Source organism: Zootoca vivipara, chromosome 1 (assembly GCF_963506605.1).
Source record: "Zootoca vivipara chromosome 1, rZooViv1.1, whole genome shotgun sequence".
In the NCBI taxonomy this organism is placed as follows: Eukaryota; Metazoa; Chordata; class Lepidosauria; order Squamata; family Lacertidae; genus Zootoca; species Zootoca vivipara.
In genome coordinates this window covers 119,872,481-119,889,569 of record NC_083276.1, presented here as the reverse complement: position 1 = coordinate 119,889,569, position 17,089 = coordinate 119,872,481, and the positions used below count along the sequence as shown (strand labels likewise).

At 45.3% G+C, this 17,089-nt stretch overlaps 1 protein-coding gene and 1 pseudogene across 2 annotated transcripts in view; one reads left to right on the top strand and one right to left on the bottom strand.

Moving 5' to 3' along the window:
- Positions 1-285: 285 nt before the first annotated feature.
- MFSD6 (major facilitator superfamily domain containing 6) overlaps positions 286-17,089 on the bottom strand; it is a 44,938-nt gene continuing 28,134 nt past the window's right edge. The window contains exons 4-8 of one of the 2 annotated variants that reach the window (XR_009558443.1): positions 16,188-16,349; positions 14,476-14,574; positions 11,078-11,358; positions 6,082-7,749; positions 286-5,901 (exon numbers count right to left, since the gene is read on the bottom strand). Coding sequence is in view for 1 of the 2 variants with exons in the window: in XM_035136152.2 (XP_034992043.2) it covers positions 7,570-7,749; positions 11,078-11,358; positions 14,476-14,574; positions 16,188-16,349 (722 nt within the window). In the remaining variant the exon portion in view is untranslated. Of the gene's footprint in view, positions 5,902-5,999; positions 7,750-11,077; positions 11,359-14,475; positions 14,575-16,187; positions 16,350-17,089 lie in introns of those variants that run through there. The other variant, XM_035136152.2, reaches the window with a different exon arrangement.
- On the top strand, positions 1,963-4,147 carry LOC118084122 (lamin-B2-like; annotated as a pseudogene).

Genomic DNA, 17,089 nt, shown 5'->3' with positions numbered 1-17,089 from the left:
TAATAATAATAATAATAATGATGATGATGATAATAATAATAATGTGATTGCATGGAACCAATGGAACACTCTGCAAAGGAGCATTTGATATGGGTTAGGAGAGATTCTTGTAGGGGTGGGGTGTGCGATTTTGAGAGCTGTTGATCCCTTTATTTTTCCTTTCTCAGGTGGATAAACCTCACAAGGATTATTTGCAAAGCTAAAAAAAAGGGGGGGGAGATATAGTTAAGTACATCCTGAAATCTTGGGAGCCTGGGGAGGGGGAGAGGAGAGAGAGATCACAGCCAAGATTCAAATCCGTACGAATGGCTACACTGCTCATGCAAGACAGCTTTTAAAGCTGAGCTCGACTGCCCAAGGGGACTTCGAAAGGCAGGAGCTGCTCAGGCACAATATTCTCTTAAAAGTAGAGGAAGCAGAGGCATGAGCTGGAAGACTCCAATGCTGTAGCCAGGGGGGGAGTCTTGCAAAGAGCATCTGTATCCAGCAACAGCCGAGGATGAAGAGCAGCGAGATTTTGAATGGGCAAGGAAGCGGAGGTTACTCCCACTGATATTCTGCCCGCTCCCTGCAGGGAGTTGGGATGAGTAAATAGTGGGTCTGGAGAACAGCAGACAAACCATTTTGTGTTATTAAATACCAAGGGTGAGCAAAATGGCTCCCCAATAAATCACTAAGATTGTTTATTGCAGTAAGGTGCCTCTATGAGTGGTTTTCAGCGATTAATGAATTTCTGGTGAATGAGGCATAGGGGTGCTAACTATAGGGGGCTCTAGGTACCCAAGCTCCCACAAAATTTTCATTGTGGGTGCTCAGTCACGTCCGAGGCCTCGTGAGACCTCGGAGATGCTGTCCGAGACCTCGGAACCTGACTTCTGGTGGCACTGGAAGTCGGGTTCCAAGGCCAGGGGGCACGTGTGATGCCATGACATCACATCACAGTGTGACATCATGACATCGCAGTGTGACATCATGACATCACGGGCACTCATGATAGTTATTTGTGCCGACTCCATGCAGTTGTATGAGCCTGGGCATAATAATAAATGAGCAGTGCCAGAGATTGTTTTACATATACAGTGAAATTTTATTTCTCTCACTACATCTTAACAATTTTCACAAATACGAAAACCCGTGTACGGTCTCATCACCTGCGTGTAACGAAGGAACAAGTTCAACAGACAATTCAGACGTGTAAACGTTCACGCGTAAGCTCAAAGCGTCAAAACGCAGCTGCTGCATATTCAGGTGTTACTGGCAACATTAGCCATGTGAATCTCTAAGAATTAGCTAAAGAGAGGGTTTAATATTTTATTTTAAAACTGTTTTTAGCCTGTCATCTGCTTGGTTGTTTCCTAACCTCCACACACACGTACCCTAGCTGTAACATAATAAATACGATTCTGATTCTCTCTCTTTTAAAGGACACTTAAACAAGTCATTAGAAATTTACAGTACATTTAAGTGGAAGTGCAAAAAAACAAAAACCCAACACTTATCAAGTACTCTCTGTTGTTTGGTCCCAGGTGTCCACATCTAGATTCTGTAAGGCTTATTATGCATTGGGAAAACCCCATAGTATTCCATGCAAAAATCCAAGGGGCGAAAACCAGCTCTTTTGCCTTCCACACGACCTAGCTTGAGGTATTCTGTTACGTGGTCTGCATTCATGCCAAGTGTGACCCCCCATGCAGCTTTGCTTAGAACAGATCTGAAAATCTGACCTGCTTCCTTGCAAGCAGCCTTCGCCAAGTTCGACTACGTTCGGGACTAGACAGTTGTGTGGTTTGCAGAGGGAGCACGGAGGAGCTGTGTGTGTGCTGGCAGCAGGGAGACACGCTGCTATTGCCGGGACAACCCTCTTGGCTGCTTGAGCCAAGGAGGGAAACCAGCCAGTTTAGAGAGACCTATTTCATGCTTTTTAGCGTGAAATAGAAGCACTCGTTGGCAGCAGAAGGAGAGATGCCATCGGTCCGTAGCCAGGTGCCAAGAGCTACTGCGTGAGTACGTTCAAGCCCCAGGGGAGAGATGACCCAACCCCAGGAGAGTTTTGTTGTCCCGTTTGAGAGGCTGAATAGTCAAAACTGGGGTACCTGGGCAATTAAAGCCAAGGCGTGGCTAGCTGGGAAGCGTCTGTGGGAATGTACCCTTAATCCCTTAACCTCGCCTGCTGCGGGAGCTGCCCAAGCCGTTCTTGACAGGCACGAAGCTGCCAAGAGAAAGGACCAATGTGCGGTTAGTTCCATAGTGCTGGGTTGGGTGATTCTCAGCTACCCTACATCCAGAGGGTGGAAGATGTGCACGGGGTCTGGCAGGCTTTGGAAGGCGTGCACAGAAGAACCACAGCTGGCACAAAACTATACGCCACCCGACGTCTTTTTGAGCTCAAATTACAGCCGGGAACCAGTGTGACTGAACATGTTGCTAAAGTGGTTGCTGTGTTTAATAAGCTGCGGCAGTTGCAGGTTACTTTTGAGGAAGATTTTCAGGCGTGCATCCTTTCAAGTTCCCTGGACAAAAGCTTTGAGCACCTATGTCTCACTCTAGAAGTTTTGCCAGCTGGAGAGCTGACGCTGCAGTATATACTGCACTGAAGAACCTGGAACCCCGAGCATTTCTGCTAAAGCACCGTGAAGGAATTCTCGACAGAGACGGCCAGAGAGAGGGCCAAGCTGCAGATTGAAATTGGGAAGCTGCAAGCGGAACTTGATGAGCTTGCAAAGAGCTACAAAAAGGAAGATGGGGAGTTGTCCACATCTCAGGGCCGCATCAAGGAGCTGGAAGTCCTCTTCCATCGGAGCGAAGCAGAAATCATGGTAACCCTGACAGAGAAGCACGACCTGGAGGTGGAAGTGGCCAACCTGCATGCGCAGCTGGCCAAGTCAGAAGATGATCATGCTGTGGCAAAGCAGCAGCTAGAGAAGGAGACTCTAATGTGGGTGGACCTGGAGAATCGCTGCCAGAGCCTGCAAGGAGCTTGACTTCAGGAAGAACATTTTTGAAGAGGAGGTGCGGGAGACACGGAAGCGGCACGAGCGCCAGTTGGTGTGATGGCCTGGGATTCGGACTCAGATGCTGAACCTGAGGGGTCCCAGCCTGCACAGGGTTCCCTGCCTCCAGAACCAGCTGAGCCGGGTCTAGGGCATGAGCCTAAAGGGCCCTCACCTGCGCAGGATCCTCAGGTGCAGTCATCAGCCGAGTCTGCTCTGGGCCCCAATGTGATGGAAGGCCCATTGCCTGAAGCTGCTCCACTCCCAGCCCCGTCAGGGGAAGCCGAGGCTGCCCCTAGGTCAAGTAATCCACCAGCCTCTCCTGAGCTGCGGAGGCGAAGGGCAGAGAGGCGAAGGGAACTAAGTTCTTGCAGCAGGAGTGCTCGCCTCCAGGACAGAAGGAGAGGAGAGTCACTGGAGGATCAGGGCCTCCCCATGCCTCGGGGCAGATAAAAGCTGGCCAGACCCAGACCCAAGTTGTGTGAGCAACATAGTTGCTAACGTGAACCTGCCCGTGACCTCGTGCCTGTTCCTGACCTGTACCTTGCCTTGCTTCCTGCCTTGCTCCCTGCCGGACTGACCCCTTGCTGGACTCCTGGACCTAGGACTGGACTTTGACCCTGCTTTACGGATGAACCCATAGCATGTTTTTGACCAATGGCTACCTGGCTAGACCCATGGACTGTTTCCTGATTCTGCTTTCGCCCAGCCCCTGGACTTGGTTGTCTCGCTTGGACCTACCACTGTTGACCCGGACTGTTGACCATGCCTCTGCTCGGCCCCGGGTGAGTTTCTGGTCATCCCACCAGGTATCCACTGGGCTGGGCACCCCCGGGGCCAGCACAGTTGGTGGAGGTGGATAGCAACCGCCAGCAGGAGTGCGAGTCCAGACTCTCTCAGATGCTGGAAGACCTTCGCTGGCAGCATGATGAGCAGGTCCGGCTCTACAAGCTGGAACTGGAGCAGACCTACCAGGCCAAGCTGGAGAATGCCAAACTCTGCTCCGACCAGAACGACAAAGCTGCCAGTGCTGCTCGGGAGGACAATTAATAGAAGAGCAACAAGTCACTTATAGATTAAAGACATTCGAGGAAATAATAGGATTCGATGTGGATAGGTGGCAGTACATACAGCTTTTAAGTATGTTTAATGCTGATTTTTAAAAAAGGGGGTTCTCAAAAGAAAATTCTAAATTCTAAAGTGATTCAAAATAAAAAGAAATTATCAAGAACATATAATCTGCTTTTAGATTGGGATTTAATGGATGAGGAGGTGAAGGAAACCATGATAAAATGGTCAAAGGATTTTGATTTGGTAATTTACCTTGAGCAATGGGATAAACTTTGGAAAGAAAATATTAAATTCACAGCCTCGTATAATATTAAGGAAAATTTTATTAAAATGTATTACAGATGGTACCTAACGCCAATAAAGCTTTCTAGAATATATAAATTGAAGACCAAATTGTGCTGGAAATGCAATAAAGAAGCAGGAACGATGATGCATATGTGGTGGATGTGTGAGAAAATCAGAATCTTTTGGCTAATGGTACATGATGAAGATAATGATGAAAAAATCAATAACCAAAAAGCCTGAGGCATATTTATTAGGCTTGGTCAAGCTGAAATACTGTCCAAGTCAGAAGAACCTGGCAGATGGTTTCACGAAACCTTTGAGCTTCCAAAGGCATGGGGAGTTCTGTGAAGGGTTGTGTTTGGGGTAAGTTGTGTACACTTACTGTTCCCCCAGTGGTACAGGATGAGGGGGGGGGTGCTATGTGAACCAGAGCTTATAGGGTTAAGTGCTCTGCGGAAGTGCATCCTGTGAAACTGGGGAGTGTCTGTTCACTGTCTGTAATGCGAACTGCTGTGTTTTGGGTTTCGGTTTTACCATGAACGGAGAAGCACAATGCCGTGCCTTTCTCTGGGATGAACTGTATTGCTGCTGCAAATAATAAACGCTTCTTAGACTAGAATAAGTATGTTTTCCGTGCCTTATTCCTCCTGCATACCACACATCTGCTGCATGTTGTGTGGGGGGGGGCTGATGGGAGATGTAGTCCAAAACACCTGTGGACACCAGGCTGTACATTTCTGTTTGCCTTTTAAAAGGATCGATCGCCTGCGGCCTTCTCTTGATTACATGGAATGTAATGTCTCTCCCCGTCCTCACCCAAAAGCCAGTTCAGGAAATTAATCTTAGTATACAGGCTGGTCTGCCCAGGGGTGTAAGTGCCACATCGCTTGACTGCCAGAAGACAACCGTGGTTTGGTGCTGTGCCCCCTTTCTGTATGAGGGCAACCCTGCCCTTTTGAAGCAGCAGCTCCACACGAGAGAGAGCTTTTAGCAACCCTCTTGAGCCTCAGGGCTTCGGCCTGGAATAAATAAGAATGTTATTATCTATACCCCACCTGCCTGGCTGGGTTGTCCCAGCTGCCATAACATTTCTCAGCTATAAATCGGGTTTGACTAACATTTGGGAAGCAAGAAAAGAAAAAGAAGCCTGAATCTGCCAGTGTATTTGACAAGCAACACAAAGTGTTATTGCGACAGCTCAAAACGTACTTGTGCCGATTTTTCATTTACTGTACATAGGATGGCTCTCCTGTCATTCCAGCTGTGTTTATATTAATGATTTCACATTTTCCTAACCAAAAATCGTTAGGATTTGTGTCCCACCCCTTTTTGGCAGCCCACAGGCACTTTAAATGTACCCCACACATCGAGTGGGGAACTGGCAGTCTGCCGCCCCAAAAAAATGTTGGCAGGGGGGCTGGTGGTGGAGGAGGGGGGTGGAGGACAAACTCAGCTTTAAAATGGACCGCCTTTGACTCTCAACGCCTACGGGTCCTACTGGTGGCAGAAGTGAGCTGGTGGGGGGAAGGGAGGATGGAGGGACGGAGTATATATACTATGCTATGTTTTAAAATAAAAAAATTCCTTCAGTAGCACCTTAAAGACCAACTAAGTTTTTATTTTGGTATGAGCTCATACCAAAATAAAAACTTAGTTGGTCTTTAAGGTGCTACTGAAGGAATTTTTTTATTTTACTTCGACCCAGACCAACACGGCTACCTACCTGTAACCAAACCTATGCTATGTTTTGTTTTTGTTTATATTAAAATCAATAAAAATTATTTTTTTTAAAAAAAAATGTTGATGGACTCCAGCTGCCATCAGCCAGAGCCCCTGGTCAAGGATCATGTTATGTGTAGTCCTAGCAACGTCTAGAGAACCGCAGGCTCCTCACCCCTGCTATAAATAAATATAACCGCGCCTCCCAATAAAATAAATTTTACACTATCATGAGATAAAACATATTGGCCCTGATGTAGAGGTGCAGCAGGATCCCCTCTCTTGCACCAAGCAAAAGGTGCTGTCAACACAAACCACATGTGAATCTTGTTATGGGTATTCCCTGGCAAGACCTGGGGGTGTCCCAAAGTCCAAAGAAGGATTCTGACATCCTATGTGAGCTAGGAGAAGAGCCATAGGTCCCAGATGTGCATATGTGTCTCCTGCCTATCAGCATCCATGCAAATACCCCATAGCTGACTGTAACAGGGGGGTTGGAAAGGAAAGATTCACCTCCACACACAGTTTCTCCCCACGTTGGGTTGGGTCAACTGGGTCCCATATTCTCACAAACGGAACAATTACAGTCAAGGGTTTTTTTTATGCATGACGCCAAACCTACACAACACAAACACAAGCCCTAACCCACAGCCTCGTAAACAAAGGGTTGTAGGCGGCCGAATAGTTTTGATTCAGTCTCAGTGCCCTTAGCAATGCCCTGCAGCCTGGCCAGAGAGCAGTGAACAGCAACCTGGCCAGTTCAAAAGGATCCAAGAGTCGTTTTTAACATAGAACTCAACTGGCCCAAAGCTATTCAAAGTTCCTGAAAAGTCTTTACAAAAGACAGAATTCTCAGCCACTCCTTCATTTAGGTATTTAACTAGCGTAGTCTCTCTATAGAGTTTCAGTAGTTTATGCATCTCTCCTTGGGAAACTAATATGCCTCCCAATAAATTAACATAAGACTTAGGGTGGGTGGAGAGAGAAATACCTATGAATTCTCTTTTCCCCTTCCCTAAGAACTGATTTTAATAATAATAATAATAATAATAATAATAATAATAATAATAATAATAATAATAATTTGTCTCAAGCAAGAGAAAATGCAATGCAGCATTCTGCTTTCGGAACCGAAGCAGACTTTCCTTTCACAAATTAAATCCACTACCAAGTTAGATTTCCGTTTTGTTTACGCAGAAATGGACCCCAAACCTCGTTCCCGCAAAGGTTGAAGAGCATTTTGTGTGGAATATTTTAACTCCTCTGCTAGTTATTTTGACGCCGGCCTCTTCTGGCCTAGCCTTCCTAGGTTTTTAGTCCTTCCTGCCACAGGCCTATTGGGCTTTGACACAGAAAAAGGCCTTAAATATTTAAAAATGTGTGCTGTGTCAGGTTACCATCGCCGAGATGAAAGGAGCTGCAGTTTCGAGCTTTTCGTTTCAACATTCCTCTCAGCTCCCCGCAAAGAGCAGGATCCGGTGCAGCAAGATGAAGACAGGCATCCCTATTCCTGCCCTACCTCGGGAGGCTGAGCGCTGCAATCTGCAGGGTCTGGGTCTGGATCGGGGCAGCCTGGGCTGAGATGGGTTTCAGGAGCTGCCGTAGGTACAGAAGTCTCTGCAGACGCATCACTGCTTTGATTCTGTGTGACGCCTGGTGCAAATTCATGACTATTGTTGGCTTTCTAGGAAAGAGAAAGGACCCTGTATAAAAATGTATACTTGTGGTTTCCCTGCTGCTCAGGAAAGCGCACATATTCTTTCACTGCAGGTAAGCCAGGCAGCCTTGTCAGAACAGCAGCAACGAAAAAAATCATACACGGCACAGCACATAAGCATTAAAAGCAATTAGGGGGGGAGCGCTATCATATCCAGGTAAAAACGTCGGACAGCAATATGTCAAAAAACTTACCTTACTTATTATCTTTTCCTAACTGCTCTTCCCCAAGAAGCATGCATGAAAAAAACTTGTTGTATTTTAAGGCAAAAAACATTCTCTCAAAATGTTACATATGCAATAACGCAGCACATCCCTATGGCTTGTTAACACATTTTGGTGCTCCTGTGCACAAACTTTGCTTGACATATTTTCCGTGTAATCCTTCGCATTAGCGCCACAGAGAGTTAGGGTTTGCTATTTCTGGAGCCGAGCTATGAATATTTCAGGAGACTGACTAAGCAGCAGGCCATTTTCCTACTCATGAAAAAAGTGGGGGGGGGAGAGATTGTAACATTTTCTCAAATATTTTTAACGAGTTCGTTTCTACAATATGCAAATATAAAGCTAAAGCTAAAAGTTAACATGATCCCCCAAAATCCAAACACTAAACAAATCCCACAAACCATTATGGCATCAGGCTTGTGTATTCAGATCTCCCTGCTACCCTGTTTCTCCAAAAATAAGACGTAGCCATAAAATAAGCCGTAGCAGGATTTTTAAGCATTCAAGAAATATAAGCCATACCCCGAAAATAAGACATAGTGATAGGCGCAGCAGCAATGCCGGCCACGGCAGGAGGAGGAGGAAAAAAATTTAGACATCCCCTGAAAATAAGCCATAGTGGTGTCTTATTTTCGGAGAAACGCGGTAGCTTGGGTTGCAAACGGGCCATATTCTTTCCTAATGTGGCTGACATTGAGATCCAGTGCCGAGGGCCTTCTGGCGGTTCCCTCCTGGCGAGAAGTAAGGTTACAGGGAACCAGACAGAGAGCCGTCTTGGTCGTGGCAACCCACCCTGTGGTATGCCCTTCCAACAGATGTCAAGCAAATAAGCAGCTAGCTATCCTATTTTTAAAAGACATCTGAAGGCAGCCCTGTTTAGGGAAGTTTTTAAATATTTAATGCTGTATTGTTTTAATATTCGATTGGAAGCTGCCCAGAGCGGCTGGGGAGACTCAGCCAGATGGGCAGGGTACAAATATCAATTTTATAAGCTGAGATGCTTATTCCCGGGTGCTTTAGATAGTAGTGGAACAGATTATTGTGCAAAAGTATCAAAGAGCTATCATTAGTGCCAACCTCTGAAGGGACACATTTAATCTCATTTTTAAGACAGCTGCTCAAGCGCCTGCTTTACGAGGCAGAGACTGCTCTTGATGGCAAAACTCATAATTTTGTCATTAGCCGATTAAGCTGCTTGTGAAGATCTTAGTGGAAGTAAAGGGAAATGTTGCTTGAGTGTAAGAGCACATTAAAGAAGTACAGTTAGTACAGCATACTTTCAGGCAAACACACACCAGGTTTTTCAAAAGTTTGTATTCAACAGTGTTAATAGGCTCCCCCACTGCCTTACAACAATGTGAATGTTTTCCTTCTTTTGTTGCTGAAGCACGCCTGCAAATTACCGTACTAGTGGAATTTAGTAATTTTAGACTCTGGCTTTGCAGAGTGAGGGGAGCTCTATAGATAGCAATGTCTATTTGCTTATTTCAAAATGCAATGGCCAGCCCTGTTGTGTTTGGGGGGCCCTTATGCTTGGGGGGCCCCCCAGGACTTTTGCTCCAAATTTTGGCCCCATGAATCACTGCTGCAACTCACATAGGAGGCTGGCTACACCTTGGTCCAAAGTGGGGCAATGAACACTGTCAACAATCCAGTTAATTTATCACAAATATGTACCTGATTAATCAGGAGATTCTTATTAGTTTTTTGGGGGTATTCTTTTTTAAAAGGCAAGTTTTTAAAAAGTGATAGGTGCTATCTTATTAAGAAGCAACCTCTCCAATGTTGAGAAGGGAGCATGCCTTTTCTAGGGTGGTGATGGCCATGCACATCAATTAAAACAAATACAGGCATACCTTGATTCTCGAACACCTTGGTACTCGTCCGTTTTGGCTCCTGAATGCCACAAACCCAAGAGTGTGCGTTTCAGTTTGCAAACGTTTTTTGGAAGCTGAATATCCAAGGCGGCTTCTGATTGAGTGCAGGAAGCTCCTGCAGCCAATCAGAAGCCGCTCCTTGGTTTTCAAATGTTTTCGGAAGTCAAAGGGACTTCCGGAACAGATTCCATTCGAGAACCAAGGTACGACTGTAATGCTATTTTCTTTGGATTCTTTTTCCTTGCACACAAATGCATTTTAAGATTCAGTGAATTAAACATCATACATATATAGAGAGAGAGCCCTTATTTAAAGAGAACCCCGTGTGTGTGTGTGACAGAACCTTCTTCCCAAAATCCAGGTACTTATAAGACTGACTTTGTTTCCAGCCTTGCTCTGCATCGGATTGCCGCAAATATTTGGTGCTTAGAGGCTACATATAGCTGTTGTGGCTAATTTCTACTGATTATCTGCCCTTTCAAAAAAACAAAAAAACCACACACCAAAAAACCCACCCTTGTAAGATAAACACATTATCTCCTCTTGTGGTAAAGCATTCCGTAGATTAAGTCTGTGGGTGCATGAAGCAGAACTCTCTCTAGTCAGTATTCAAGCAACAGCTAATACCAGTATGTTTTGTTGAATAATCGCAATCGGAAAAGCTTCCATGTTGCATATGGAGACAACCCGCGAAGTTTGAGGGCTCAAGCCCCCAGATGCAACCTTCTGGGGCTTATATTGTTTACCTCAAAGAAGATAAAAGCACTGCAAGCCCCATAATTCTTCTCCAGAACCCAGCGTACGCCACTCCCAGACTGCTCCTAAACTGACAGATCTGCGTGGTTGAGATACCCCCACTGCTATTTCTTTTGGAATGCAAAGCTTAACAGCTAGGAATTCAGGGAGGCTTGCAAGAGACCTTCTCCTGTCAAAACAGGAGAATAGGCTAGGAAATGAGTTGAGCTGTTTCCCGCTTTTCGCAGGAGGTTGCCCACCTCTAACCGCGCAGAAGCCTTATTTGCAACCCATTTCTCTGCTGTCAGTTTGATTGCACGAACTAAGAAAGGGATGCCAGGCTCTAATGATCACGTCCGCCCCGAGAACATTTCCTTGGTACTCTAAAAACCTTCAGCAATGAGTCATATCCGCTCTCTCCTCCTAAAAACACCTTTTAGGCAGCAAAGCGCGGGTTACCTGCAGAGGCTGGTTCTCGAGCACCTGGTTGCTTTTGGAGAGCTGGACCATTTCCTTGATCTGATAGAGAGCATAGGCGAGAGTGACCCACGGGGAAGAGCTGACACTCCAGGCAGGCTTGTTGACGTCTTCTTGCTCTTCCTGGTGCTTTGTTTTCTTGGGAGGAAGCTTGGGCTCTGGGCGAGGCATGATATCTTCCGTCTGCTGCTGTACCAGGTCAATGGTAGCTATGGGCACGGGACTGGAAGGCACTGGGATCCGTTCGGCCAGCATGGTTTTTTCTGTAGTTCGAAATAACCATTTGAAAGGTCAGTATTTGTTGCCCTGCAGCAGGGGTCGGCAAGGTTTGCCTCGCCTGGGCCGGTTCACTCCAGCCGAGATTCCTCCGTGGGCCGGATCGCGCACGTGATTTCTGGAATCTGCGTAGATGCGATTTCCGGTGTCTGCACATGCACAGACGCGGTTTCTGGCGCCACAGAAGCAATTCCCCACATTGCGCGCAGGGACTTGCCAAGTGGGTGGCTCGGTTCAGGAGCAGCTCGTGGGCCGATTAAACGACCCCCGTGGGCCACTTGTGGCCCATGGGCCTTAGGTTGCCGACCCCTGCCATACAGGCTGGATAAAAATCAATGATAAAATAAGTAAAAAATTTGATTTTTGTTTTAATTTAAATCGGATTTTTAAAATAAGATGCTTTTGGAGCAAAAATCTTTCTAAAGGTAAGTTTTCTATTTAAAATTAAAAAATTCCTTCAGTAGCACCTTAAAGACCAACTAAGTTTATATTTTGGTATGAGCTTTCGTGTGCATGCACACTTCTTCAGATACACGTGTATCTGAAGAAGTGTGCATGCACACGAAAGCTCATACCAAAATATAAACTTAGTTGGTCTTTAAGGTGCTACTGAAGGAATTTTTTTATTTTGCTTCGACTCAGACTGTAGCAGGGGCCCAAAGGGCCCCAATTAAGGTGATAATGTAATTCCCTATAAATCCTGGAATATGCTTATAATAGTGAATTATGGTAACTTGTTGCTTTAAAGAAACTGATGATTCAGCAAGAAGCCGTCCCTACTGGGATAGAAGGTCAGCTAATACATAAATCACAAAGAAGCAATTCATAAGCTAGAACACAAATTGTTATATAGTACACGTAACACAGGTTCCCAACACGCATACTATCTCACAATGTAACATCTTATTGAGAATCAGAGGCCTAGCTAGCAATCCTTGGCCTAGTTAGCAATGCTTATTGCGCATGCGTATTAGATTAGGTAATGACATACGTATTAAATATGAAATGAGATGATGATGAATATTAAAATATTAAATGATGTAATGCTTTATGTGATTGGTTAAATCAAAATCCTTTGTCTGAAATGTTATAAATTCCTGCCCGACCTTTGGGCGGGGTTCCAGTATTCCGAAAAGATTCGACTGGAACCTTATTGCTTTGCAATAAACATAATGGACTCCTAACTCCTCTTGTCTCTGAGTTTTATTGGCTAACTCAGAAGATAAGCCATTTTTTGGCTTACAACAAGACCAACACGGCTACCTACTTTTTCTATTTAAGTTACATTACAGTCCAAAGGCTATTAATCAGGAAATAAGGATTTCTTTGAAGTTTGTGCTAAAACCCAGTCTTAAGGGTTGTTTTTTTAAAAAAAAAAAAAAGTTTAATTGCATCAGTTTCCAAACATGGATATATATGCTATAACGTTATTGTTTTAGTTAAATAAATTGTTTAAATTGTTATTAAGGAAATAATTATTTTTCTCCTTCCAATAAAGTACAGAAGAAAAGTTGTCCAAATATAAACAGTTAACTTAATAAACCTCACAATAATTTCATAATGATCGGTCTATGTATTTATAATAGTATAACCAAATCAGTAATTTATGATATAACTGCAAAAACGACTCTGAAAATTTATTATTCCAAAAATAAAACCTTCATCTGGTTGTAAATATTAAGATTACACTAGCAAGAATGAATCTTTCTGTAAAAAAATATGATTTAAATCAAGTCTTACTGATTAGTGATTTAAATCGTCATTTAAACCAAATCCACCCTGTTATACAAAATTTACTTCTGAGCAATCAAGGCCACTTTTCAGAATCCCCAAAACCTCAAGCCCTGAATGGAAAAAATAATAGAATCCACTGTTCTATGATTCTTGTTCTATGATTCTAGTGTAACCCCCTGTTATTGTCGGGGACTGGGAAGAAGAGGAATGGTGGAGACCGCCTCCCCATCCTGACCCTTCCAGGGAGGAGGAAAAGGAAGACAGTTTTACAACAGGGGGCTGAGGAAGGTCACAGAGGCAGATGAGGGGAAAAGTGGGAAATAATGGGAGAGGAGGAAGCACCAGGGGGGTAACCAGCTGACGGACACAGTGTAGATTACAGTTGTAGTAGTCCAAAACACCACAATGGCTTCCCTGGGTCCACTTGCTGCTAAGAATAACTCAGAGAGCTAGTTTTTTTTTACTGCAGCCCAGCTTATCAAGAATCAGCTCATGCTTTAAAATGAATTATACGTAAGGCTTAGCTGCCACGTATCCCGTTTTTCGCAGGAAACCCCTGGATTTTAATCCGTTTCCTGCTGTTCTCCCGAATGGAGAAAAATCCTAGAAATCGCCTGGATTTCCTACCTGCCAGGGAGCCTCCTTTTTGGGTGCTGCTCTGCCCATGTGTGGGCACCGGAAATAGGGCAGAGAGGCACCGGAAGTCCCTTCTACGCATGCCCGGCGGCCATCTTGGTGGTGGCCGCATGACGGTGGCCGTCACCAAGATGGCCGCCACCACGCGGCCACCACCAAGATGGCCGCCGGGCATGCGTAGAAGCGACTTCCGGTGCCGCTCTGCCCTATTTCTGGTGCCCACACATGGTCAGAGCGGTCCCGGAAGTTGCTTCTACGCAACTTCTGGTGCCGCGCCGCTGCTGATCCCGCATTTTTCAGCGGGAGACTTGGCAGGTATGACGTAAGGTAACAAGACAAATTCAACTATGGGGGCAGTGCTTATCCTTAGCAAGCTCTTTCGCTCCTGGACCCCCAGTCCCAGAGACATTTTTAAAAAAATCTCCAAGTGCTCCTGTCTTTCCCTTGTCTCTGGATCAGTTTGTCTTGTAGATAGAGGACCCGGCATTTTTGCTTATTAAGGATGTCTTCTACTGAAAAAGCCCCTGTGTGCCCAGCGTGGAAAGTTCTGCTTTAAACAGAAGAAAACACGAGGTCAATTAAAAGTAAGCCCAGCCCTATAGCATTAAGGTTATGACTCGAGTCAAATGATCAATGAGACTAAATGGGCACGAGAGGAAGAGAGTGCAAAGCAGATGAGGAGATCACCCCAAGAGGCAGAGGAAAATGCTGTTTGGTTGGATGCCTATACCTACCTTCTTTCTCATCAGGAACTGCCACCCACTGGATCAAAGCAAAAAGCAATAGGATCACAAGACAGGCCATTCCTATCCCTCTGAATGTCGAAGCAGCTCCTGTGGAGAGAAACAGGGAAGAGTGAGACCCAATTCAATCATGCAAAGAGTGATTTCTAGCCAGACTTGTAATGAACTAGATGGACCAAAGGTCTGGCTCAAAAGTAAGGTATATATATAAATTTGTCTTCTTATGCACCTCTGAGTAGACATACACAGGATTGCACTTTTAATGTGCTCTACTCTAAGTCAGTTAGACCACAACCTCTGGATGAAAACATTAGGAGAGAAATCGTAGAAGCATTTAAAACACCATGGCTTGAATTTAGAGTGGAACCACGGTGTGTCTAAGGATGCGGGTGGCGCTGTGGTCTAAACCACTGAGCCTCTTGGGCTTGCCGATCAGAAGGTCGGCGGTTCAAATCCCCGTAATGGGGTGAGCTCCTGTTGCTCTGCCCCAGCTCCTGCCAAACTAGCAGATCAAAAGCGTACCAGTGCAGGGAGATAAATAGGTATCGCTGTGGCGGGAAGGTAAACGGCGTTTCTATGTGCTCTGGCTTCCATTGCGCCAGAAGCGGTTTAGTCATGCTGGCCACATGACCCAGAAAAGCTGTCTGCAGACAAAAGGCCTGAAAGCGGATGAGAGCCGCACCCCATAGTCAATTTCGACTGGACTTAACCATCCAGGGGTCCTTTCCCTTTCCCTTTGGCATGGCTAACTTAAAGTGAATAAAACCTGCGCACAATGCTCAAAGCATTGAATTTATGCTAACAACTGGCGGGCAGGCTTCCTCCTCTGACCATGCATGCATGATTAAAGTCTCTAAATTATTGCATGAAACCCGAAGAGTACTCGGCAAGGGAAAGATGGAGAGTTGGGGGTTGATGTTTAGAACCTTTGATGCGTGCCCAAATTGGGTTCGCCACACCTGTGTGTATCGGGACTTGCAAGTATTTCAAAAGTATGGGATCATCTCCCGTTCTGTTCTTCATTTGTATACAACTGTTAAGGCCTTCTTGGTGGTGGTGCCTGCCCTGTGGAACACCCTCCCATCAGATGTCAAGGAAATAAACAACTACAGTGGTACGTTCACCTCCGGTTATGTATCCTTTGGAATACGTACGCAGCAAACCCGGAAGTATTTTTCCGGGTTTCGCAATGCACATGCGCAGAAGCTGCATCTCCGATTGCAAATTCCTTCGGGATCCGACCGGAGCTCCGGAACGGATCCCGTGTGCAACCGGAAGTACCACTGTATCTGACTTTTGGAAGACATCTGAAGGCAGCCCTGTTTAGGGAAGTTTTTAATGTTCGATCGCTTTATTATTATTAATATTCTGTTGGGAGCCGCCCAGAGTGGCTGGGGTATAATTAATAAAATAATAATAATAATAATAATAATAATAATAATAATAATACGTTTTGAAGATGACAGGTAAAAGAAATGCCTTAAAGATACAGGTACTTCTAATTTGGTGTGTCAAGTACCCACACAATTTCATACATAACCCAACCCTCCCCCAAAAGAAAACACAAGCATGATATCAACATATGGCTAACATAACTAAAGTATAGGGAAGGGAATGCCTGGGAAACATTTAATAAAGCAGCACCCAAAATGCATGAAAGGAGAGTAAATTGCTAATGGAACTATCCAACATGTTTCTCTTACCGAAATAGTTGACCAGCACTCCTCCAACCATTGCTCCGCACCCTCTGCCCAGGCCAAGGTGGAGACCCTGCAGAATACCCTGAGCGGAAGTTCTTAATTCGGGAGGAACAGCAGCACTCAGGTAGGAAATGCAAGCTGCCCAGATGGCTGCATGGGTCACACCTGCAGAAAAGGAAGATGTTTGGGAATTCAGTGCCTTGTGCTCCTGGAAAATGTTGTTTTTCTTCCTCTTCTTCAGCCAGATTCAGGTTGTCTTGGATGACATGGATTTTAGGCTGGGCTTCAAGGACAGAAGTTGCTTGCAAAATAAAAAAATTCCTTCAGTAGCACCTTAAAGACCAACTAAGTTTATATTTTGGTATGAGCTTTCGTGTGCATGCACACTTCTTCAGATACACTAGAAACAGAAGTGTCAGACCCTATATATATACAGAGGGTGGTGGGGGTGGGTGGGAATGGGAGATGGGTTGATGGGAGTGGTAAACCTGTAGATGGGTGTTAATGGCTGCTGATGGCTGCAATTAGTCCTGGGCTGAGGTGCTAAAGAAAGCTTGATCATGCATAATGAGATAAGAATCCGATATCTGAGTTGCTTGGTTACTCTACTGGTCTGCAGAAGATCGTGCTGGCAGATGACCTACAGCAGTTATGCTATGGACTTCCCCACAGAGGTCCATTTTATCGCCGATTCTACTCAACTTCCACATGAAACTGTCATGAGTCTGGGGGTGTGAGGTGAGGCATCATTAGGATGCAGGGGGCCCCAACTCTATACTGTATCTCTCTTTTATCAAATCAGGAGAGACAGGGGCTGTTTTGAAACAGTGCTTGGGAACAGAAGGACTGGACTGGTACGGTTAATGGGAGGTTCATCCGCCTACTTAGGCGGCAGCCTTCAAACT